General features: G+C 29.7%; 2 protein-coding genes across 5 annotated transcripts in view; both read left to right on the plus strand.

Moving 5' to 3' along the window:
- LOC142324702 (nucleolar protein 6-like) overlaps positions 1–26275 on the plus strand; it is a 114892-nt gene that overhangs the window by 32384 nt on the left and 56233 nt on the right. For all 4 annotated transcript variants that reach the window (XM_075365612.1, XM_075365611.1, XM_075365613.1 and 1 more), the window contains 4 exons: positions 3968–4189; positions 6109–6226; positions 17177–17400; positions 23350–23550. The gene's annotated coding sequence lies outside the window, so the exon portion shown is untranslated. The remainder of the gene's footprint in view (positions 1–3967; positions 4190–6108; positions 6227–17176; positions 17401–23349; positions 23551–26275) is intronic.
- On the plus strand, positions 7590–23534 carry LOC142324689 (vacuolar protein sorting-associated protein 11 homolog). Its single transcript, XM_075365585.1, has 4 exons — positions 7590–7685; positions 17177–17400; positions 20645–20817; positions 23350–23534. The coding sequence occupies exons 1-4, from the start codon at positions 7590–7592 to the stop codon at positions 23532–23534; spliced, it is 678 nt and encodes a 225-aa protein (XP_075221700.1).

The raw sequence follows: 26275 nt of genomic DNA on the forward strand, positions 1-26275 counted from the left end.
GGCAAAGGGTAGTTTAGTTTTTGGCATTTTGAATTTTTGAGGTTGCCTTAGTGGTCACAAAAAATTGAGCTTTTAGTATGAAAGTACTTATTAAGTTATTTAAAATTTTGATGTTTTAAGTTGATTACATGTAGCGACAAGGGGGACATTCAACATTATTTGTAAACAATATTTACTTTGTATTTCAAAAACTCTTTGACCAAAAAGTTGAAATTTAGCCCAGATATTTGGCTGTATACATGCAAACTGTGTCTGCAAAATAATATTTGGGTTTTAAATGGTTATATCTTTGTAACAAAGCATTGTAGAGAGATGAACTGTATATTAAATGAAAAACAAACACTCCAAGTGTATGTGTTGAAAGCTAGCACGTACGCGTTGTTGTTTCCAGTACACTCAAGTAAACAAGTGTGTTAGTCATCATGTTTGCAGTGCAAAGGAACATTCAATGTGTGTTATGGCTTGCTATGTTTGAGACAGTTACACATGTTAGGCGTGAATACCATTGTGTGTACAATGAAGACCCCCATCGCATGAAAATAACATTTGGCAATGAGACAAGCAACTCAAAGAAACAGGCAGCCTACTGAAGCAAACACATCCACGATGGCCATCAGTGTCTGATGAAATGACTGAAGCAGTGCAAAAAAGTTTTGTATATGCAGAAGTGTTCTAGCAAGTTGGGCATTCCTAAATCAATTGTTCATAAGGTGTTAAAAAGACTGTTACATTTCACTGCGTACAAAATTCAGGTGTTACAATAGCTCTACTACAAAGGGAAACAATTTGATTTTGCTGTAGACATTGTGGCAGGGTGAAGATTTTTTAGTTAAACATGACCATTTTCAATGATGAAGCAATGTTTCATGTTTGCATCAGCATGACTGTTCAACAGAGTGTTAAGACATGCTATTTTCGCTCCGCTGTTTTTTGCTTTTTGATCGGGGTGTTTCGGCTTTATCTATCAGGAAAGTGCTGTTTAACATTGTGATTGGATTACTGGACAAGTCTAAAGAAAAAATAGAATTTTTGGTTAACGGATTACTGTTTTTTAAATTTTTTTAAAAACTTTTTTGTTTTTTTAAACGGAAATTTTGGATTCACATCGAGGATGGATATACAAATAAGTGTTTAAAATTTTGGGAAAATTAGACAACGGAGTTATTTCTGTTTTTTGTAGTAGAGATTTCGTGCAAGTTAATACAGGAGAGTGACATCACTGTATTTAACGTAAACAAGGACTGAAAATTTTTCACTAATAACAGTAGGTATACTGAATTGAAAGTGTTTACAGACTTTTATATGGGGGTAACTTTAAATGTTCATATCTTGTTACCCGTTGGTTGTAGACCAAAACCATTCAGGATCTATACGAATTGGGCCATTTCCTATCGATTGACCATCCTTATTTTTTTTTTATTTTGGTTGATACCCGACTTGGGCATGTTGCTTGATAGAGGACATGGTGAGGTTGGTTATTATTTTACTCAAATACTATCTGGGCATGGTAGTTTCGAATATTATTTACATCGATTCGGTAGAAGACCAGCATCTATTTGCATGTTCTGCCAGGATTCGGATACTGCCGAACATACTCTGTTCCACTGTAATAGATGGACTATACATAGACGACATTCAGGGCTGCAGGAATTAAATCTGGAAAATCTGCTTCTTTTTCTCCTGCGATCCGCTGACTATTGGAACAAAATGGAGGAGTTTACCAAGATAGTACTAAAGGCTAAAGATGATGTAGCCCTTTTAAGAGGCCATTGAGGCCCCGTGGTAACTTAGTAGTTTAATATTTTTGTTAAGGCAAGCAGCTACGAGGAGAAGATCATTTCTTTGTTTGGAGATCATAACAACTGGGTAATGAAAAGACCAAGACCCGGTTCCCTCGGTGGGGGCTAGGGACGGCTTTGTCGGGCCTGGTTCTCTGTCGGGGGGGGGGGGGGCTTGAGGCAGGCACATTAAAACAGAAGATCCAACCGGGGGCTGACCTGCTGGGCCGGACGAACAGCTTGCGAGGCCTCCTTTCAGTTTAAAGAACACTTTCGTGGGCTGCGCATATTTGATTGGATACCCGGCGCGGGGAAAAAAAAGCATTGGCCCCCTTCTAATTTGCTGAAGAAACTGTAATGGGAACTTCTTCCTGGATATGTTAGAAGGGTATGCAGCATCCCAAATACCAGAGAACTTCATGTTTCAGTTAAACAGAGCTCCTCCACATTTTGCCACAGTTGTGCAGGATTTTCCTAATGAAACATTTTCTTAGCACTGAATTGGACGAGAAGGGTGAATTACCTGGTTCCCATGGTTTCCAGACCTTATCTCCCCATGGATTTCTACTTTTGGGGTTATGTAAAACATAAGTGTATTCCATTCATGTTCAAAATCTGGACCATTTAAAAGAAAGAATCACTGAACCTGTTTCATCTGTCATTCATTATTTTATGGACACACTATATTTTCGACTGCGTTGGACTACGGGGCATCATGGTACACAAATTTTCTTTTTGTAAGCTGTAATTTTTTAGCCTTGTTAAATAACTGTGCCAAATCAAGACGACTTATTGAAGTAAATAATTACACTAATAAATAAACTTTTAAGTCGCAAAAAACAAGGGTGGGCCTGAGTGGGATTCATTTTTTAAATATTAGTTCGCCAAAAATGTTAAAAATATAAGATTTTTTATTTATAAATAACTGATATTATTTTTACGTGAGACACAGTTTTATGCTGTTTCATTATAGTATGAAGTTGTTTTTCATTACTTTGTATGATATATAAAGATTTCCTAAATGTTTTATATGATTCTTTGCCATCATTAATTTTTTTTGAAACTGTAAAATACATCCAGTGACAAAATGTATTCGTTTAAATGTTCTTGATTGTGTAATGACATTTATTTATCACATTTTCTATTGATAAACAAACATACTTTATCTGTTTTATTTAGATAATTAATTTGAAAATATAACAGTTTTGTGTGATCTCTTTATATATTTAGATTGAACATATAAACATGTGTGTTTATGTCATACCATAGAGTTTTTCAACTAATAGAAATTAATTTTCTTACATTAGCCTTTCATGTTTAGAAGTTAATTGAACATTAGTTTCACCTACTTATAAAGTAAATTATTATTTATGTATTATAAAATATATAAGCATTTTTATTATTTATGTATAATTTTTATAAATAAACAGTTTCTGAATTGGCAGACCCCCCTCAACAAATGCAAGGAGAATGTGTTAGGACGAGACTTAGACATCTAGAATCGATATTGGGAAAGAGAAATCGAGGAAAGAGGGTAGGTGATTAGAAGGAATGATTTAATAATCAGGTTGATTTGGGGATGGTTTGCTGTCTTGCTCAGGACCCAATAATAAATAAAAAAAAAATATTAAGGAAATATTACTTAAACTCTGCAAAAACAGAAGTTCACCAAAATGTTTGCAAAGCTTTGTGATTTATAAGAGTGAAGTATATACTGTAGAAAACCAGGATGGAATAGAATAATGCATTGAAATGTACTTTATAGGAATATTTTGGAAATTAATTTGATCAATAAGACTACAAAGTGAAGATATTTGAAGATGACTTGAAGAAGGAAAAGCATAGAGTACAATCTTACCAAAAGAACAAGGCTGATCATCTGTAGTTTTTAATTAATAGTCTTAAAGTAACTTAATTTTGTCACCAGAAGGAGAGAGAAAGAGTAAAATCTCCTGGGAAAATCAAAGATTAGAGTATGTGGAACAAGTAATTGAGGATATAAAATGTAGTAAATATTTTGAAATTAAAATTTTTAGTACATAATAGAAAAGAATTATGAACTTTATCAAATCAGTTAAATGATTAATTAAAAAGCAAATGATTGGTTATAAATAAAAGTTGTTAATGTAGTGGTGTATTAATTTTTTTATTTTAGTAGACATATCTTTATTTATTTTTGTTTTTTCCAGATATGTGCACATGTTTGTAATAGGCTTCCTCGGTTTGTGCAGTGCAGATCTTGTAGTCCAGGAGCGTGCAAGTTCAGCTTTGCATCTGGTTCAGTTTTTTCATGAACAACTTAAAGGTGGTGAACCGTTAGAGATTATCGCTTGTGAAATGGCTGCCCTATTTTCTGGTGAACTTAATCCTGTTGCACCTAAAGCTCAACGAAAAGTGCAAGTTCCAGAAGGGTATGCTTAACCAATTTTATAGATAATGTTAGTATTCTAGACTAATAACATCTTATGTTAAAAATGGGCTTTTGTTTTTAAATAAATTAATATATATTACTTAATGAAGGTAATGTATGAGGGATCGCCAAAAATAAAGTGAAATTTTCCTTTCGGTCAGATGTCTTACAACACTGACTGTTCTGGTATAGATTGTAATCTTATACGTTTATTCATTGGAAATATTGTTCCATTGTTAATTGTTATGATTATTTTTAAAAGACAATTTAAAATGAGTGCTCTTTTGTCAGAGTGCTTTAAAAGGATTGTTCACTTTAGAAAAGGTAGGATTTCTCTCTGTGATAAACAACAAAAATATGGGCCTTCCATTTTAAAGAATTATGACAATATTGAAGCAGTTATAAACAAATTACTCATTCTCAAAATAAACTTGATGAAATTGCAAGTTAGTTCAATACAAGCCAATGGTTTGTTATTTATAGTTATCCATGACTTTTTAAACTTTTAAAAGTCTGTACATCACCTGACAGACAACCATTTTCAAAGAATTATGGCAATGTTGAAACAGTTAAACAGATGAAGTTGGAACCGAGTTCAATATAAGCCAATGGCTTAAGTCACAAAGATAATCGTTTAACAATTCTCCAGAAGGTTTTGATATGTAATGAAAATGATGAGGTATTATCCAATTCAAAAGAATTGGATAATACCTGGACCAGCTGGTGGGTTTCCTTGTAATCATACGTAAGTTTAGGTGCAGATGATCTTTTACATCTATTCACAGGTATTTAACATTTAAATCATTAATATTTCAGGCCATCATATTTTATTCAGTAAAAACAACTATATCAAACTGTTAGAAGTCCTCTCACATCAGTTCAGAAGATCCTTTGCCAAATGTTATATTTGTGTTTGCTATAATATGAATTCTGTTTTAAAAATTGGTAGCAGTACTGTAAGAAATTTTATACCTCCTTAATTATAAAGAACATCACTCTTCTACTTCCTTTCTTATGGTTACAGTTTTAATCTTCTTTGTTATATAAATACAAATGATACTAATATAAATATAGATGATACTTTTCTAACTGAATATTTTTTCTATTTTGCTATTGTTTTATTAAAAAATTAATAATATTTTTATTCTCTTTGATATTTATTTTTTTGTACTCATAATATCAAATTGTTATCCAGATCCTGTTCATCCAGACATCCGGAGTATCTGGGTCAGTTTAGCATTATGATATGTTAAATGTATATATATATATTATTTACAAAACTTGAGTTTCCTGTTGTTCTTTTTTTTTGTAATTTTGGTTTGATTTTTTTTCTTTCAAAGTGATTTAGTATTGTAAAGTTCAAACAGTAAAATCAGTATATTGAGGCTTCAGGGTTTACTCAACCATCATTTAATTAAAGACTAGATTTTAGACCCATCAATTAGGTGCATTATTTGTAAGTATAAGCTTTTGTAGCCACAGTAGTACGTTGAACTCGGTGGAACTATCCCTTGTTTGAAGAAATATGAGTGACAAGGTGACACTGTATTTTATTGGCTGACTATTTGTTTTATAAGTTTTTTTTCAAAATTGATCAGATTGTAAGTAAACATTTGAATCTAATATATTCATTAAAAATGTTTTGAAATTTTATGTATTTAACATTTAATTTTTACTGTGATATGAGATCTCTGAATTATCTGAACGTTAATTGATCTGGATCATGTCCAGTCAGATGAATGTCTGGATGAGTAGAGAGAATGTCAGCATGAGTGGGTTGTACTGTATTGGTACAATGTCCTTAACATTTTTATCATATGTTGAATAAAATTTGACAACTTAAGTTTATCTTCAACTTAATTAATATAGTATTATTTAATGATAATGAACAGATTAATTTTGATTATTATTTTTCTTTAGCTAAGAGAGGCTCGTAAATTGGAACAGGCTATGAACCCACATTATCTGAAAACAAATAATGATATCACTTCAGACATTCCAGTAGCAGAAATTGAATCTGTTCCACTTAAAATACAAGGTATTCCATATCTACGTTTTATATCAATCTTTTTTTGGTTGTTCAAAAAGAAACTTGCTTATTAATTGTAAATGACTATATAACTATTATTTATTTATTAGTAATTGAATAAGAAAAACACTTTCTTCTTATTATAATAAGAGAGAATATAATTGTAAGAGAGAAGAGAGTGTGAGGCAGAAAATTGATACATTTTTGTTAATTTTTTTATAGTTAGGACAATTATAAAAGTGAGGAAATTATACTGAATTAAAAAACCATTGGTATGCTACTGAAGCTACCAAAAGAAAATATTTAATACATTGTGTGTGTGTGTGTGTGTGTGTGTGTGTGTGTGTGTGTGTGTGTGTGTGTGTGTGTGTGTGTGTGTGTGTGTGTGCGTGCGCGCTACTGCATCAAGTTATCTTAAAAACAAATATTTTAATCCACCAATTACTGTTCAAATAAAAGGTAAGAACACTCACCTATCTGTAGCACTTCCTGAGTTTGTACTCCATCATCAGAAAATAAATTTTATAAATTACATACAGTTATAAATGAAAAGATATAATTAAAAATCTAGTTAAACTTTAACTATAAAAAGTAAGAAAATAACTATTTTAATTTATAATTATGTTTAAATTATAAAATTTGTTTGCTGATTAGGGAGTAAAAACTCTGAGAGCAGGCTGCAGGTAGGTGAGTGTTCTCTCTCCCTGCTCAACCCATCAGACTTAACTTCTTCAGACAATTATTTGTTTCCAAATGTTAAGAAGTGGTTTGCTAGAAAGATATTTCTAGCAAAAATAATGATATGAAAATAATAGTAATGATATGAAATAATAATTTCTAGCAATAATAAGCAGATGTTTGTCAAAACATCTGCTTATTTGAAGGGTCGAATAACTGTTAAAAATTGGTAGTTATATTAAGAGATTAGAAAAACTATGCTATCCTTAAATAATGTAATTGTATTTAAATGTACCTAATTTATTAATATTTAACTAAAACATGTAGAAAAATCAGAATTATACGAATTTATCATCAGAATGTGGATTTTTAATACTTTAATTTTGCTTTATATTTATGTGTGATGCATGGCAAGTATTTATAAAATAAGTGAAGATATAGAGAAGAACTCATAAAATTTTATTTACATAACAGGAGGTAATATAATTTTTTTTTCAGTTCATCATACTGTATTAGTTTTTTATTTTACTACTAATTCAGGTTTAAATTCTGACAAATATTTAAGAAAATCATCTAAAAAGAATAAACGGAAGAAGAAGAAAAAGGGAGGAATAGAAGTTGATAAAGAAACTAGTTCGGCGTTAAAGAATTTGAAAACGAATTACCTGTTTAAGTAAATAGAAGTAAAGGAGAAATGCCTGAAGGAGCAATGAATTCAGGTGGTGAGAGCTCTGAAGGACTTGATGAAAATGATCCCCATCGAGCACTTGATATCAATTTAGATGAGCGAGTACTATGCTGGATTACGAGCTATAAATGTAGTTTGTTAAATTTTAATCATGTGTTTCTTAAATTTTTATAATTATTAAAAATAAAAACTTTTTATAGTTGTACAAAGTCAGACATTTTTCTTCTAATAAATTGTTTTCCTTTTTAGTAATTATTATTGGCCATAATTTTAGTAATGTTAGTAAAATACGATAACTTAGAAAACATCACTGAGTTTTTAGGCATCATATTGAGTGTCGTTGCAGAGTTCTTTATGAGGTGATAATTTTATCAACTTTGTATTTAAGTATTAAGTATTTTCTTTATAATGGTAATCTGCCAAATTTGTAGGATCAATAGAAATTTACTCATGGTAAAATCATGAGTAACAATAGAAATTTACTCATGATTTTCCGTTTTCCCTCTTTCATATTATTTTTCATGCTTGTTTTATAATTAAAACATGAGATTATGATTCATAATCTCATCTTCTAATAGTCTGTCATTCTTATCCATTTATTTACATCATTATCTTAATATTGCAGCTCTCCCACTTAGATTCATTAAATCATTTAGTATATCTGAATGCCATCTTTATTCTCTCACTTACTCACTTCTTGGAGCCTTTCTTTTTTCCTATTGCAGGAATTTTTTCTGTTGTGCTTTTTTCTGAGAAGTTGCTTCTGTTGATGTATGACCATCTGTTTTGATCCTTAGCTGTGTTTCTGAAAGATTTCTTTCAATAGTGCTAGTCTATGGTAGATGGCCTATTCAGAGATTGTATCTTCTGTATGTTTCCATTCAAGATTAATTCATTTGCTAACCTTTATGCACCGCTTTGTCTCACCTTTTCATTCGACAGGATAATTTTGCATCGTATTCCTCATGTCTACTACTTGCATGTAAAATATCTTGATGCTAAGTTTCAAAGCAGTCTTTTTCTCTTAGATCGTATGAGTTTTCATCTTAACTATGTGTTAATGGAAATGAGTGGTACAAATATCATTTGAATATGGAGACTTGATCAGAATTACCTGTAATTTCATGTTTTACAAAACACTTGGGTAGTTTCCTTCATGAGAGCTGAAGAGTTCCAATGAGTACATTGTTTTTTAACAGTATAGCTTGTTCTGGAATATTATACCGGTTATCATTCATCCATAGGGTGTGATCTTCACAGAATTTCTTGAGTGAGGGTAAAGATTATAGATTCAGATTTGTTTGATTTTGAATTAATAAAGTGGATTATAAAGCGTAATGTTTTTCCAATGTATACAATAAAATCCCAAGTATAATTAACCTGCTTAAAATTCACCTAATTCAAAGGCTTTCAAAGTATATATTACCTAAATGAAAGGAATCCTTTCTTGAGTAGCACTCTTGAAATGTTCTGTGAAAGATTATAAGCTGATAGAAACTTCTGGTGAAAATTACATATAATAGTATTTTAACAAGTTTAATTGTATTTTGGAATTTAGTGTTTGTATTTAAATTTTAAATTCATTCTAATTTTTTTTATATATTAAAATTATTTGGCTGTTTTGTAATCAGAAAAATTAAGAGCTTGCAAAGAATTGTTCATATTAATTGTAATTCTTCATGGGTGGAAAAATGTTGCTTTGCATTCTAAGAAAAATATAAGGCATTCTTAGAAAAGTAGGATCATATGATCATAAATTGGGATGTTTAAACAATTTTTTAAAAGCGATTAAAAAAATTAAAAATAATAGAGATAAGTCTGTATGCATTTCCTAGCCTGTCCATTACTTGCTTTCAAACTTTGCTTATAAATTAACTTCCATTGATTAGTAATTATGAATTTTTATTTTCCGATTTCTTTGTACATATTTTTCCTCTTTTTCAGTAAAGCAACAGAAGTAGCTTTTCTGATTGGAAAAGTGTAAATTTAAAAAGTGTTGTACGACAATCTAAAATAATAAATAACCACTGATAAAAGTCTTTTGCTTATTAATTCAAATAAATCTATAGAAATTTGACATCCTTTGCATTAGGTTGTAATTGTGTACATTTCATAATTTTTTCTACTTTTAATAAGTTCATAGTATTTACAAAATTTTGTTACTCTATTTACCTTATGTTACAGTTTGAGTTTGATTCTAGAATTTTAGTAATTCTCACCCTATAGAGGAAGACACCCTCTATGTGACGGTTTCGGTTGTCACACCTAGCCCTTATGGGCTTTACCAGAGGTCATCTTCAGTACCTTAGAAATGGCATCTTTCAGTCAAGCCTCAGCCGGGAGCCACCAATGTGAATGCCACAAATGACATTTCCACGGTGTACTACTAACTAATATAAACTCCAAACAAAACATATCTAGCCAAGTCTCAAACAAAACTGAGTGACTTTCTAGGAACGAAGGAACTGAACTCTACCTATCTGAAATGTAAAAATGAGTTCAACACAACGAATCATAAAATCAACACAAAAACACTAACAAAACATAACAATAACAATAAATAATGCAACATAACAGTAATATAAAACGTAACTAATGAAAGACAAACAAATCTATAACCAAACAGAAACAAAAACAGCAACAGTTTAGCTAACTGTTAAAAAAATAACAATAAAACCATATATAAACACAAAGAAGAAAAGTCCAAGCAGAACATCACACCCCTTCAGTGATTCTTTCCTTTACTAAATATGTAATAAAACCTTCTATGATAACCCATTCGGCCTGGCTTTTCCAATTAACATAAGAGATCAAGTGTCAACCCGATAATATCAAGTCGACAAATGGTCTCTGTGCACATTGTCATACTTTTTTCCTGTTTAGCTTCCAGGAATCACCATCAGGTATTACTTTATTACTTCAAAGGATGATATGTATGAGTGTAAGTGAAGTGTAGACTTTTACAGTCTCAGGTGAACCATTTCTGAGATGTGGTTAGTTGAAACCCAACTACCAAAGAACATGATGTATCCATGATCTAGTATTCAAATCCCTATAAAAGTAACTGCCTTTACTAGGACTTGAACGTTGGAACTCTCGACTTTAAAATCAGCTGATTTACGAACATGCGTTCACCATTGGACCAACCCGATGGGTTACATAAAGTCATACCTGGCACATTCATATATCACATGATAAGCATCGTCCAATAATCTATATTTCAGACACATACCGGAGTCAGCCAGGCCGAATTTCTGTAGTCGTCTCAAAAACAAAATTTTGTCACTATTTACCTTATGTTCCAATTTGAGTTTGATTCTAGAATTTTAGTAATACCAGCATATCATAATTTTCGGTACATTTCTTCAATTAGATCCTTAACAAATACTTCAGGATGAGCTATTTTCCATTTCACAAATTCTTTTTACAAAAAAATATAGCTCATTAACTGTATAATATTCAGAGACATTTAAGTTGCCTTCTGGTTTCACGTTAGACTTTTTCATCCATTTATCTTGCTTTTGGTCATTTTTAAAAATTTTGAATTCTTTTTATTTTTTTAGATTTTAAATCTTTTCATCAGTTCTGGAAATGATGTTGGCAATAATATTCTTTTTACCGGGTATATATTTCTTCATTTTAATAAAATTTTGTAAGGTAACAAGGATAGGCAGTTAGCTTACAATGGAGTTTATTGATGCCCTTTTTCAGAGTGATTGAAGAGAGAGCCTCTCCTTTAAATCCAAAATGATAGCGTCAAACTTGGTTCCATTTTAGAGTTAACTTCATTTAAAGATTTTTTGATTGGTTTAGGTAGCTTATTTGTATTCTTTATATACCTTCAATAACAGTAATGATAATAGATAAAGTGATGAACATTCCTGTTACGTGTTTCAGAGCTCTCTGACTCAAGGCTGTGTGTTGTTTTTTAACTTTTTTTTTGTTGTAAATATACACTATCATATTGAATAATTAGATTTGCCATTATAATGTAAATTTTTATATATAATCAAAAAATATACATATTTGTATATATTTTACATGAAATTAGGTTGAGATCGTTTACTTTACTGAACTTACTGAACTATTACAATATAAGTACTGAACTTACAATATTATTTTTGAATGTGTCTATTTTTTATGTTAAATTTCCATCTTATTGTTTCTAATTAGTAGTTTAATAAAAAATAAAAAATTGACCTTAGCTATATATTGGTTAGTGCTAATTGATGAAACTCAACCTAAGACCCCTCATTTTCTAAATTCAGTCTATATAGAAATTCACTATAACAACTTCATTCCCATACAGTTTACTTTAAAGCAATTTTATACATCTTTTACAATCTGTAAGATTTAGAATATTTTGCCACAAAAAAATTGTATTTTTTTCTGCTGTACACACGCACAAAAAATTTCAAAGCATTTCTCATTGTCAGTTTTTTTAAAAAGTAAAGTATAATTTTAAAGAAAGAATTCCCAGTAATTTTTTTTTTAAATAATTAAATATAAAAAAATAAATAAAGGTTTTTCTAATAACATGATTATTTGATACAAAAAATAATAAAGTTACAATCATCACTGTATGTTTCTTTTATTTCACAGTATATATTTTCGTATTAATCCCTTAATAAATATGCATGTAATACCATCATCATTCCTGACTGGTGTGTATACTAAATTGTTGTGAGATGACAATGGTACTTAGTAGGATCTTTTTTTTATCAGATTAAAAAATTACAGGTCTGTCTGGAAAACAAATATAGATGATGCTTATTAAGAGAATGCATAATAAGGTCTGAAGTTATAGGATCCTCATATAAATTAAATTTTGTATAATTTAAAGATTTAGATTATTTACAGTGTTAAAACTGCTGAAAAGTGACGCAGTAAGTATCCATATAAAATAAAAATGTGTGGCTAGAATTGAATGGGTTTGGCTGAAGCATATCTGGTAAATTCATAACAGCAGTGATTTTATTATAAAATCATCTAATAAAAATATTTTTTAGAGTTGTCAAATATAATAATTAAAATAGTATATAAAAAAGTGCAAAATTTATGTCATCCAAGAATTATATATAATTTTAAAAGTTTTATATAATTATTTTATAAAACAAATCCTGTGCTTTATTAACAATGTTATGCTCTACTCACCCCTTACTACTCACAGATTAAAGTTTCATGCTTTTTATTTTACTAAAAAACAAGATTCCAATTTTTTACACACCATTTACCTGCAATAACATTTTTCACACGTGAATTTATATTTAAAAAAAAAATAAATACACAAACAATGAATAAATGTTATAGTTTTTAGATTATTATAAAAACAGGTTTTCAGTTTTTCTTCTTAGTTTTATTGTTTGCATGTCGAAACAAAGATAAAGAAATTCTAAACTCTAATAAAAAATTTCAATTAAAAAGATCCCTTTTAGCATGCCAGAAGGTGGAGGTAGATTTCACCGGTGCTAAGTAGGAGATAAAAAAGATTTCCACCTAAAGTTAAGAAAAACTTCAAAATTTACTCAATATGTCAATGGTTGCATGTGACAAAAAGTTTAGCATACGACAAGCCTCATCTTCTTATAATTCCAGCAACATTTTGGTCATCCCTTGTCGTAAGGGTTGGTCATTTTATAAATTGTTACAGACAAAAGTTTTAGGTAATGTTCCTTAAAAATAACTCATCCCAAAATCAATTTAAACCGATTTGATACTGTGCCTATTAAGCGAGGTATGATTCTTTTTGTCTTTGAAACCCCTTGGGCCAATGGTTGGTGATATAAAAAAAAATTTGGCCTTATCCAAAGAATAGTAGGAACTTTAAATGAAGTCAATATTTTACTTAATAAGAAAGTTATAAGTTATTTTTTTGTAAAAGCCCCTCCATTTCCACCCCGATGGTCCGATTTTGGCCATTACCAAACACATCCGAGATTTTGGGATGAGTTATTTTTAAGGCACAATTTGAAAGTTACCAGCACAAAATTACGGCAGTTATAGAGTCCACAAGAAAGTGAAATATATATAAACCTTTGAGCTGACACTAGTTTTGGGGTCTGGAGGATAGCTTTCTTATGAAATCTACCTAAAAATAAAATCAGCTAATTAATTTAAATTCAAATATAGTTCAAAATTAGAAGTGTTTTAGTATTCACTACTTATCAGGGCTTGGGAGGTGATAAATAAAAAAATTGTATTTTTTTAGTTATTTTACAATTCAACATATTTGAAGGGATAATACTAATGTATACAGTAACTTAATGAAAAATGCTATAAATAGAACAATAATTTAAGTGGAATAAAAAGATGATTTTTTTTTATATTTTGATGACATTGTCCATATGTAATGTTACATTTTATGCAATTCCCTTAGATTAAAAACAATTAATCTTTTATTATAAACAGTTATTTTATAATTTTATGATAATCAGGTTTCTATATCATAATCAATTTTCATTATGTACCATTTGATATATGTTTGAAATGAAAAAAATAAATAGATCTGTTTACATCAGGATATGAGACTTTGAAAATAAACCAAAATGTTATATAACAAAAACATGGTATTTAAAAGCATCTAAGCCAGCAATTAGACCCTTATTCAATTCCTAGAGAGAGAATATAATTCTAGAATAATTCTGCATCAGGTAGAACAAACTTTTCACTATGAAACTGAAGTGACGAAGTGACTGGTAACAGTTTTAAAAGTAGTTAACCAGGTAGAAAAACTGAACAATAAAACGGGTGGGTTGACAAAGAAGATGATCAACATAGCAGAATGACTATTATGACAACTCAAGTTAACATTACACGTAGGCTGTGAGTATTCATGCTGGTTTTTCAGACCTACTGAAAACTATCTTCCTTGGCTTATTGGTAATACATAAATTTTTACCACTCCTAAGGGAACAGTGTTAACTATTTATACTCTGCATGGTAATTTTAGTTAATGGTACAGATATGAAAATATATTAACATTGCACTGGGTAAAATTTCTTGAACTAGTATTTTTTCAAGGTTTTTTTTATAATAAAGTAAACAAGCATTCATTTAAATTTGTTCACAAGCTGTCTAATTTAAATCAAAATCTACATGTTAAATTACATTTCACACTCATTTTAGGTTAATAAATAAAAATATATCCAAATCACTTTTGTGATTTTTCTGATGACAAGATTCTTTTAAAATATATTCTAGATTTTTATCAGTGTGTTTTTATGAGTAACAATTGTAATGAATTACCTAATATAGTATTTTATAACTGATGATGAAAACATGGACCCCACAAATTCTCATTTAAGTTGGTCAATCTATATTACGCTTCTTATGCGATGTGTATATACATGATTTTTGTTAATCTATATGAATGAAAAGCTCTTTATATAAACTGGTAAAACTTTCAAGCTTGCTATTTTGTTGTTAATGATTTTGTATTAATAATTAATTGCAATACACTAAAATATACCTTTAATAAAATGTATGTTAATGTGTATGTATGTATATTATAAATGGTGGAAGAGGAATCTAAACTTAATTTGAAAAGAATAAGCAAACATAATAAAAAAATAATCCATAATGGATTAACATATAAATAAAAATTTTTAAAACCAATCTTTTTTAATTCAATCTAGCAAAAATTCAAACATTTACTAAAATGATCAATAGATATTTTTTCTCCTACTTATTAGGCAGTTCATATATAAGCTTTTTACACAAGGAGAAAAAATGGAGTAAATGTTGACCGATGAAAAGTGCCAAATCCAAGCTCAGAATTGGAATTGTTAACTGTTATACAACTTTTAAGTGTTATAACCATAATAGGTGTAGGTAATTTGACATGGGTTACAAGCCACTCTCCAAAACGATGCAGTCATTCTCAAGAACAACAAGACCCTATTGTAAAAGGCTTAGTAGGAAAGTGAGGATTACAGTGGTTTCCAAACAGTATTAAAAACCCACCAAAATATAACTGATATTTAACCCTAGAAGCACACCTACCCTCTTTTTTACCACTTGGGCACTAGTGTGTAATAAACATAATTACTCTCCAAGTAAGTAACTCGACTGATATTTTTGATACATTAGGTATTTTATATGTGTCACAGTCACAATGAAACAATGGAAGAGATAATGTAAAGAAACAGTTTAATGTACCTATTTGTTGTGAAACAGTGTGCTATGGAATGGAAAATCAGTTGAAATATGTTTAGTAAAGTCTTGTAATATCATATCATTTTTTATTTTATATTAACATTAGATGATTCGCAGTTTTTTAAATGTAGGAAAAATAATATTCAAGTAATATATTTTTTAAATTCAACTGCGGTTACTGATTACCAATAATTCCTCTAAAAAAATTTTTATTTTCAGATAGCCAATTCATAATAATTTTTTTACTAATTTAATGTTTGTTATATTTTCATGATTATTTTTGTAAAATATAATTTTTTTTTAACTTTCATGACTATTTTTCAAGCATATCATTATAATGAAACCCAACAACACACAAATCTGAAGTCTATTTTTCCTGTATTATTATTATTATTTGATATTCCATTAGATGATTTTCAAAAATGTTTGATGTTTTGGTTTGGAGAAACCGGTTTACCTTCTACAATTTTATTTTCTTCAAATAATTTTATAAGCCCAATGTACTTAATTGGCATGAGTTTGATGATAATGAAAACTGATACAGCCATTCTGGAGTAAATTTATAAATCAAAATATAAACAGATCTGCTACACAAAACCTTCCTCCTCCTGCAATGGCAGGGACAAAAGTATATTTAACTTTTTTTTTTAGTACAATTATTATAAAATTTCATCGGGAGGATTGGCTGTTTCCTAATCAATTGTTTTTCAAAGTAAATATATGAAAGCTAAAACCCAATAGATTGAGAATTTTTGAGAGGGATTATGTGTGAGAAAAAGAGAGCTCAAACAATTTAGTATGATGCAGTAAGAATAAAAATACTTTAGAATACTTTACTGAGACATAATGTGAAAAGTTCTTCAAATATATATAAAACAGCTAAAAATTGCAGAATAATTCATTGAATGATTTCATTAGTATTAGAGAACATTCATGAAGTCACATAACCAAAACCTATATAGAAATGCATAGTGGTAGTCGTAGGGAGGGGAATGAAAATACCATTCACTTAAATTGTGGTCTACTAATATTTATTTACAGGTCTATGTATAAACTTTTGGGCTCAAAACTCTCCAAACCTACTAGACTAAATATTAATTTTTATAGTAAAAAAATTTTAATTTTAATTTAATTCTAATTTTAATTTTTATAGTAATTTTAATTTCATTGAAATTTAGATATGCTATAGTAGTGTATCTAAATTTACGCATTTGAAAGGGTAAAAAAATTTGAGCGAGGCTAGTTATAATCATAGTTCGTTATGATGCTGCAAGTTGGAACTTGAAAATAGAATAAAATAACAAAAAGTTGGTGTTTTGTTCAGAATTGCACAAGATTTTTTTAAAAATTCTAAATAATTTATATATAAAGATTCTTACATTATAAGACTTTTTAGAAAATTTATTTGGCATATTTTTGTTATATAATTTGTGTTTTAGAATTCTAACAAATGGGGTACACTTATCTACAATACACTGATTGAACATTACCTACAGATCTGGTATAAATTAAGCGATACAATGAATCGATTACAATATGAACAGAAAATTATGAGGTTACTTGAATCACCTGATTCCAATTGTGATAAACATCATGCTCTTATTTTGTGTCAAGCTGTCAATTTCCGAGCAGGGCTCCTATATCTTTATGAGGAAAATAAAATGTAAGTATTTCCTTAAAAATTCTATTATTGTCCTAGAATTTTATGTAAAAAATACCTGTTTTAGAATTAAAGAAAAATATTTTTTTAGCTTATTTGAAAAATAAGAAAATATTTTAAACAATTAACTTTATGAATTGTAAAGTGCAGTTATTTTCTTGAGATGAGTTGAATAACGTAAATATGTCATCTACTACTGAAAACTTTTAATTTTTGTAGTTCTTTATTTTCAAGTTAAAAATTGTGTTAGAACAGTTTTAATATATATTGTTTGTAGCGGAGTTAACAAAAAATTAGCTTTATACTCTATATAATTAATTCTCAAGGAATATATAAATTGTTTACAATAAGCATATGAGGTGGTATATAAAATATTTTGGAGGGTAGTAATGCAAAACCATTTTCAGAAAAGCAATACATTTCAATAAGTGTATATTATTATGGGATTTGCATCAGTTTGCATCACTTTGTACATTGAATTGAAAGTGGAATTGGTGATAATGACATTCATAAATAGCCTGACATTGATACCTGCAAACTGCTGATGTTTTACTGTACATGAAGAGTTTGATCACACTTCAGATGTATGTGTTTCTTAACTGTGTGAACTAATCTATAAGATAGCTTCTAAATAATTATTAACTGCCTGAACTGAGTTAAACATTTCTGAGATTGAATAAAATTTTGTACAAATGTATTATTCATACCCTGGAGCAGACATTGATAGCGACCATAATTTGGTGATAATGAAATGTAGATTGGGGTTTAAAAACCTGAAGAAAAGGTGTCAGATGAATCGGTGGAATTTAGAGAAGCTTGAGGAAGAGGAGGTAAAGAAGATTTTTGAGGAGGACATCGCAAGAGGTCTGAGTAAAAAAGATAAGATAGAAAATGTAGAAGAAGAATGGGAGAATGTTAAAAAGGAAATTCTTAAATCAGCAGAAGCAAACTTAGGCGGAATAAAGAGAACTGGTAGAAAACCTTGGGTTTCAGACGATATATTGCAGCTGATGGATGAACGTAGAAAATATAAGAATGCTAGTGATGAAGAAAGTAAAAGGAACTATCGGCAATTAAGAAATGCTATAAACAGGAAGTGCAAACTGGCGAAAGAAGAGTGGATTAAAGAAAAGTGTTCAGAAGTGGAAAGAGAAATGAACATTGGTAAAATAGACGGAGCATACAGGAAAGTTAAGGAAAATTTTGGGGTACATAAATTAAAATGTAATAATGTGTTAAACAAAGATGGTACACCTATATATAATACGAAAGGTAAAGTCGATAGATGGGTGGAATATATTGAAGAGTTATACGGAGGAAATGAATTAGAAAATGGTTTTATAGAGGAAGAAGAGGAAGTTGAGGAGGATGAAATGGGAGAAACAATACTGAGATCTGAATTTAAGAGAGCATTAAAAGATTTAAATGGCAGAAAGGCTCCTGGAATAGACGGAATACCTGTAGAATTACTGCGCAGTGCAGGGGAGGAGGCGATTGATAGATTATACAAACTGGTGTGTAATATTTATGAAAAAGGGGAATTTCCATCAGACTTCAAAAAAAGTGTTATAGTAATGATACCAAAGAAAGCAGGGGCAGATAAATGTGAAGAATACAGAACAATTAGTTTAACTAGTCATGCATCAAAAATCTTAACTAGAATTCTATACAGAAGAATTGAGAGGAGAGTGGAGGAAGTGTTAGGAGAAGACCAATTTGGTTTCAGGAAAAGTATAGGGACAAGGGAAGCAATTTTAGGCCTCAGATTAATAGTAGAAGGAAGATTAAAGAAAAACAAACCAACATACTTGGCGTTTATAGACCTAGAAAAGGCATTCGATAACGTAGACTGGAATAAAATGTTCAGCATTTTAAAAAAATTAGGGTTCAAATACAGAGATAGAAGAACAATTGCTAACATGTACAGGAACCAAACAGCAACAGTAGCAATTGAAGAACATAAGAAAGAAGCCATAATAAGAAAGGGAGTCCGACAAGGATGTTCTCTATCTCCGTTACTTTTTAATCTTTACATGGAACTAGCAGTTAATGATGTTAAAGAACAATTTAGATTCGGAGTAACAGTACAAGGTGAAAAGATAAAGATGCTACGATTTGCTGATGATATAGTAATTCTAGCCGAGAATAAAAAGGATTTAGAAGAAACAATGAACGGCATAGATGAAGTCCTACGCAAGAACTATCGCATGAAAATAAACAAGAACAAAACAAAAGTAATGAAATGTAGTAGAAATAACAAAGATGGACCACTGAATGTGAAAATAGGAGGAGAAAAGATTATGGAGGTAGAAGAATTTTGTTATTTGGGAAGTAGAATTACTAAAGATGGACGAAGCAGGAGCGATATAAAATGCCGAATAGCACAAGCTAAACGAGTCTTCAGTAAGAAATATAAGTTGTTTACATCAAAAATTAATTTAAATGTCAGGAAAAGATTTTTGAAAGTGTATGTTTGGAGTGTCGCTTTATATGGAAGTGAAACTTGGACAATCGGAGTATCTGAGAAGAAAAGGTTAGAAGCTTTTGAAATGTGGTGCTATAGGAGAATGTTAAAAATCAGATGGGTGGATAAAGTGACAAATGAGGAGGTATTGCGGCAAATAGATGAAGAAAGAAGCATTTGGAAAAATATAGTTAAAAGAAGAGACAGACTTATAGGCCACATACTAAGGCATCCTGGAATAGTCGCTTTAATTTTGGAAGGACAGGTAGAAGGGAAAAATTGTGTAGGCAGGCCACGTTTGGAGTATGTAAAACAAATTGTTAGGGATGTAGGGTGTAGAGGGTATACTGAAATGAAACGACTAGCACTAGATAGGGAATCTTGGAGAGCTGCATCAAACCAGTCAAATGACTGAAGACAAAAAAAAAAGTATTATTCATCTTTTACATCCATCTTGAAAATTCCTGACAATACATGTACAATGATAACAAATGAGTTACAATGCTCTCATTTTTACATTTACCTCCATGCAATCGTGGCACACTGATCACAACACATACTAGTACCATATCAGATACTAGTACCTACCTAGTACTGCATCACATACTAAAAGTGGTTAAAATTCATGGCCCCAGTTCAGAATATTACGGATACAATCTTATAGTCGATTTATTAACTACTTTACAGAATAATTAAGAATATATTTTTTCGTGACTGTGATAAGTTTTGTAAAGTGTTTAAAATGTCCCTTACTAATAATGTACTTATTTTTCTTGGTTTCAGGTACCAGCAAATATTACAATACCATTTATGTCAAAAAGATTACCAGAATGTGATTACTTGTTGCCGCAGATTTGGTAATCAAGATTCTAGTCTTTGGACTCAAGCACTTTGGGCCGGTGCTAGAAATCCAAATGTACCCCCATATCTTTTTAATGAAATACTTGGTGTTATAGGTACTATTAACTGTTATTAATACTTCTAAACGTGGCTCAATAACCACAATATTAATAAACCAGCATAATTTTAATTAGTAACTGAAAGTGTCATAATGAGATACACTAGTGTGGTGAATGTCAATGTTTAACTGCAGATTTTTCAAAACACTCTTTTGTCAACCTTATGTGGCAAATGCATTTTTCTGTAAAAAGAGAATGTCTTTCCACAGCTTCTTTTGCTATGAATATTTTTCCTAAAAACCTCCTTTTACCAGTAACCATAAGAAAAAATAGTTTTTGAAATTTTTTAACTTTTAAATGATATCAGACACTTTACTTATAAAAAAAAGTGTGATTTTGCTCATTATTTTCATTTCTTATTTACATTAAATATTTGGCACCCCCTTTATTGACATCTTTTGTATAATAACTAGGTACTCATAGTACCCAGCACATTTAACTGATTAAGTTTATCAATAATCATAGTAGCTGAAATTTTCAAGTCTACAAAATAAGACTGCATAATCAGAAATTTTAATATTTGATGATGTAAAAGGCCTCCCCAAATCTTAATGCATCGCCGCTCTAAAATCATACAGAAAATTAACTCCTACGTTTTCATCAATGAATGTTATAAATACATCACAAACTGTTTTTATTATATTTGCATGTATTTACATTGGAGTTTACTTCTGGTTGAATAAAACTTTATTCATGTATTCTCCAGAGTTAAAAACTTGAAAATTTTATCCATTTCATTAGCATGATTCCCTAAAAAATCTGAAAACAAATACAGAAATTGTTTGTTTTTTTTAAGTCACCAGTCAGTTGATTTGATGAAATTCTCAATTCTATTCTAACTTTTCTAATTTTGTAACCTCAACATATTTTCTAATTTTACATGATCAACTATCTCTTTTATATTTCCCAATCTTGTTTTCTATCACCGCTATCTGTCACTGTCACCAAACTAAACTTAGATATCTTAATATTCTTTTCCTTTCTGCTTTTCCTATGTCCATATTCACAACTACTACTTTCTACAATAATAATTTCAAGTTTCTCTTTCTAATTCATAGATATATATTTGACTCGCAGGTTTTATTTTTTTCATAAAAGCTGCCTTTTCTTGTTCCAGTCTGCTTTTGATTTCTACTTCATTTTGGACTTCTTTTTAATTTTGCTTCATAAGTAGTAAGATTCTATGAGTTTGTTTATTATATTCTGTTTTAATGTTTAATTTATTATCCTTCTTTCTGTCATATTTCATTATTTTTATTTTACTCTTATTTATCCTTAGCCTGAATTTCACCCCTAGCAGTAATAAATCCATGCCATTCAGGCTTGTTACTCACCTTGGTTTTTGCCCAAAAAAAATTGTGAATTTTAACATCATTTTTTCCTCCTCAATTTTCATCTTTAATTCCTGAATTGTGTCTTCTAATTTCCAGAGTTGTTTAGTCCCCCAGAACTTTACAAATTTTGTCCATTTCTTTGGCATGAATACTTTTCAAAACATGCTTACAATGTTAACCAATGTAACTTTATCGGTCATTCTACCAGAAGTGCTTGTTCACTCACTCCTTTTTGAATCAGGACTCATCTGAGCCCTTTTTGAATCAGGAGCCTCATCTTCTATTCTTATAACATGCTACCTGATTTTTGCTTAGTTTATATATGTTTTATTTCCCTATATTTCAATCCAATTTTCTTAAAAATATTAAACATTTTGTTCAATTCTGTATTATCAAATGCCTTCTCAATCTCTATAAATATAATGCAGATGGCTTTTTTTGTTTAAGCCTGTCTTCTAAAGTTAGCCTGATCGCCAGAATGGCCTCTCTTGAACCCATACTCTTTCTCAAAATGAACTGTCTTCAAGTACATTTTCTAACACACATTCTATTTACCTTAAACTATCCAAGTAAGCATTTTCAATGAATGACACGTTGAATTGATGGAACAATTCTGAAATCAATTTCTATGTAAGTTTACAGCAGGCATTCATCTGCAATCATAGCTTGATGAATTCATGAATTTGTTTCATACAAAAACTAACTATGTAAAGCTGACATTAGAAAGTAATTTCATTAACAATAACCTTGATCAATGGACTGAATTAAAATAAAATAACAGTGAATCATTAGAAAGAGAGCTATGAAATTGGAATCATATTAAATTATGAAATAATGCACTGCTTTATATTACATAGCTAAATTCAATGTGAGCTGGCAGACACATTTGTGTTACTGAAAATTCAAACAAGATAAGAGAAAAATAAAATTATTGTTTTTTATGTACATGAAATTTGTTTCAGTCATCAGTATTGTAAAATTAGCTCCCAAATGTATCTTCAAGTTATATGTTTTAACTTTGTAATTTCATTTTTTGTATTATCTCTTACTTTTCAAAACATGGTCGTAGCATTAACCGAATAGGTTAGTCTATCGGTCATTCTGCCATTTTTATAGATCCTTATTTTAAATTAAATACAAAACAGAATTTCATATTGTTTTTTCATTAAAGCTTGATTATTTTTGGTTTTTATAGAAAAAGAACGGTTACTATCACCACTTGAAGTTGTAGATGCAGTATGCAGCTGGAAATCAGTGAAAATTAGTGATGTTAGATCATATTTAAATAGTGTATTACAAAGTGAATTGAAGACAGCTGATCATGAACAAGCACTTATTGAAAAATATACACAAGAAACTGCCAGAATAGAGATGTTATAAAAAGTTTACAGAACTCGTATGTATTTAATTTTTTATTTTATTTTGGTGTGGTGTTCAGTGTTTAAAACTTTTGTTATGTCTTCTTTATGTTTGTCCAAAATGAACCTCTTCGATTTATTTATCGTTAGAAAAAAATGTATGAATCTTGAAATGTAATGTAATAACCTGATATTATTGCATAACAAATACATTTATTTGCTGAAGTCATTATCCTTCAGATATTAGTGATTCAGGCTATAAATTCAGTTATGGTAAAAATTGGCTTCAGTCTTAGTTAATTATTATTCTATTTTAATAATTTTAAGTAGTAATTAACTTCTAATTAAATGCTAGATATTTTTCATTTTAAGTTTCATATTGTGCCAATATATATTTTAACGTAAAAAAGATTCACTTTATTTAATGAGATATGGTTATTCTGTTTATGCAGTTAACTAACTAGCTGCTCAATGAAACACTTTTTCATAAATGGAAGAACTAAAGATTTTTAAAATTATATTTATAAGTGGAAATTGAATTATTGTATTTTATCACTATTATAACTTTAAAAAAATATGTTAACTAATAATGAGTAGTATTGTGTTACTAGTAATGGAAGTCAATGTTGAATTGAACAGTTGTAGCTTGAATAATCTGTCCAGAATTGTTTTGTAGTTATTCTTTTCCTTTCTATAATAGTTACTTGATAACATTTGTTTCATCTGAGCTGGTTTTAAATCCAGTGCATGGCTGGAAAATCATCATCTATTATTTAATTTAATCTTACTATATCAATGTATACCAAATGATGGTAGAAACGTTTTTGCTTACAAATTTGAAATTGGAACAGAGTTTAACTTTTGTATTTATGTATTTTTTTATCATATCTGTTGCACTTTAAAATACCTGTATATACTCAATTTTTTTTTTTAATTTTTGCTACATTAGTAAAATGTGTATATATATATATATATAATTAGTATGATTAAAAATTGATCTGAATTTTTTTATTAATTCTTTGTTTTAGAAATTTGTTAGCTGTGTCCTTAATTTCCTTAAATTTATTATCAACAATGTATTGTTTCGTTAAGTTATTAAATTATTTTGTGTATTAAATAATTAGTATTAAATTTTATGTAACATAAAGTAATGATTAATTCAGTATAAATTTAAAGTAAATAAAGAAGTGCTTAACAATAATTGGTTGTCTGGCAATTACTTAATGTATACAGTTTACACAACCGACAAATTACTCCACAGCTAAATTGTTGTACAGCCCAAATACAAACTAATTAAAATAGTTAATCAAATTCAACAAGAAACATACTTAACTATTATCTATTAAGAATTAAGAAACCTCCATGAACAGTGCAAATATTTTACTTCCTAAATATTTATTTGAAATTCTCTCCAACTGTGATTAGAACAGGTTTTATTTAATGATTTTATTGTTATTGTATAAGATATTTTAATTTGTTGTAATGTGATGATGTGTTATGTTGTAAACTTGTAGAAGAATATTGTTATACTTAATATACTTTTATATATGCATGTATATATATATATATATATATATATCTTATAATAATGTACATTTGTATGTGTTATATTTTTTTATTTAATTTGTTTTTCCCCCATTTGATAAATGCTTAGGTTTTATATATATATGGGTCACTTTTTGTTTTAGTGGTTCCTTTCTTTTAATATTTTATAGAACTACTTCTTTTTAATAGGTTTTATTTAATAAACATATTTTTCTTTATGTGCAATGTCCATTATTGAATGTTGGCAATCATTTGAGCAATTTCAACCTTGTCTACAGCTGATGGGAGTGAAGATATGGTTGATCCAATGCTTCAGATTCTTCAGTCATGAAATTCTGGTCTTGGATTTCAACTTTCCGTGAAATATGAGGTGCAGAAACCAGCATTCCTCTGGATGTCTCACTTTATGTGCATACTCCAGGTTTTTCCTCTTAATAATCTTAAATGCTAGTACATTCTCATAGTGAATCTTGTATCTTCACCTAATCATTGCCAGTAATTGATAGACCACATCTTAAAGGCATCATTTTTGTTTAGTTATGCTTCTGATTAAATCCAAAATTTAACCCTCCAGCAGCACAGAGACGATACACAGCACTTAATCTTTCTCTTCCTACATTTAAGTATGAAGGTGAAGTGTTGTCCACCCACCCATGCCTTCAATTCTCAAAAGAGGTGAAAATCACTAGGTGCTAGGTCTAGATTATACGTTGGATGGTTGAAAACATCCCACTTGAATTGTTTGAGAAGATGTTGTATGTTGGAGATGTTGTCTGATGTTGGCACAGTACGATCATGAATTCTCATGAATCAAAACCATGCCGGACAAGAGCATGCCTCCTCGTTTGTTCTGGATCGATCTGCAAAGGTGAGATAAAGATTCACAATAAACTTCCTGTGTTATGTTGTCCTCTGCTCTATAAAGTTCACCAACAAGACACATTTATTGTTCCAAAAAACTACAGCCATTGTTTTCCTGTTGCTCAGTGTCTGTTCGAACTTTTTTGGCTTGTTTGGAGAAGTTTGCATCCACTGCTTAGACTGTTCTTTGGTTTTGTGGATTGTGACTCAGGATCCAAGTTTTATTGCTGGTAGTGATAGACTTTAAAAACACCTTCCTCCTCATTATTGTAACATGAGAAACTTTAAGGCTGATGACATTCACTGTGATCGTCACTCAAATTTTTGGGACCCAACATGAAACAAATTTCTGGTACC

The sequence above is a fragment of the Lycorma delicatula genome, chromosome 5 (assembly GCF_047948215.1).
Source record: "Lycorma delicatula isolate Av1 chromosome 5, ASM4794821v1, whole genome shotgun sequence".
NCBI classification, from domain to species: Eukaryota; Metazoa; Arthropoda; class Insecta; order Hemiptera; family Fulgoridae; genus Lycorma; species Lycorma delicatula.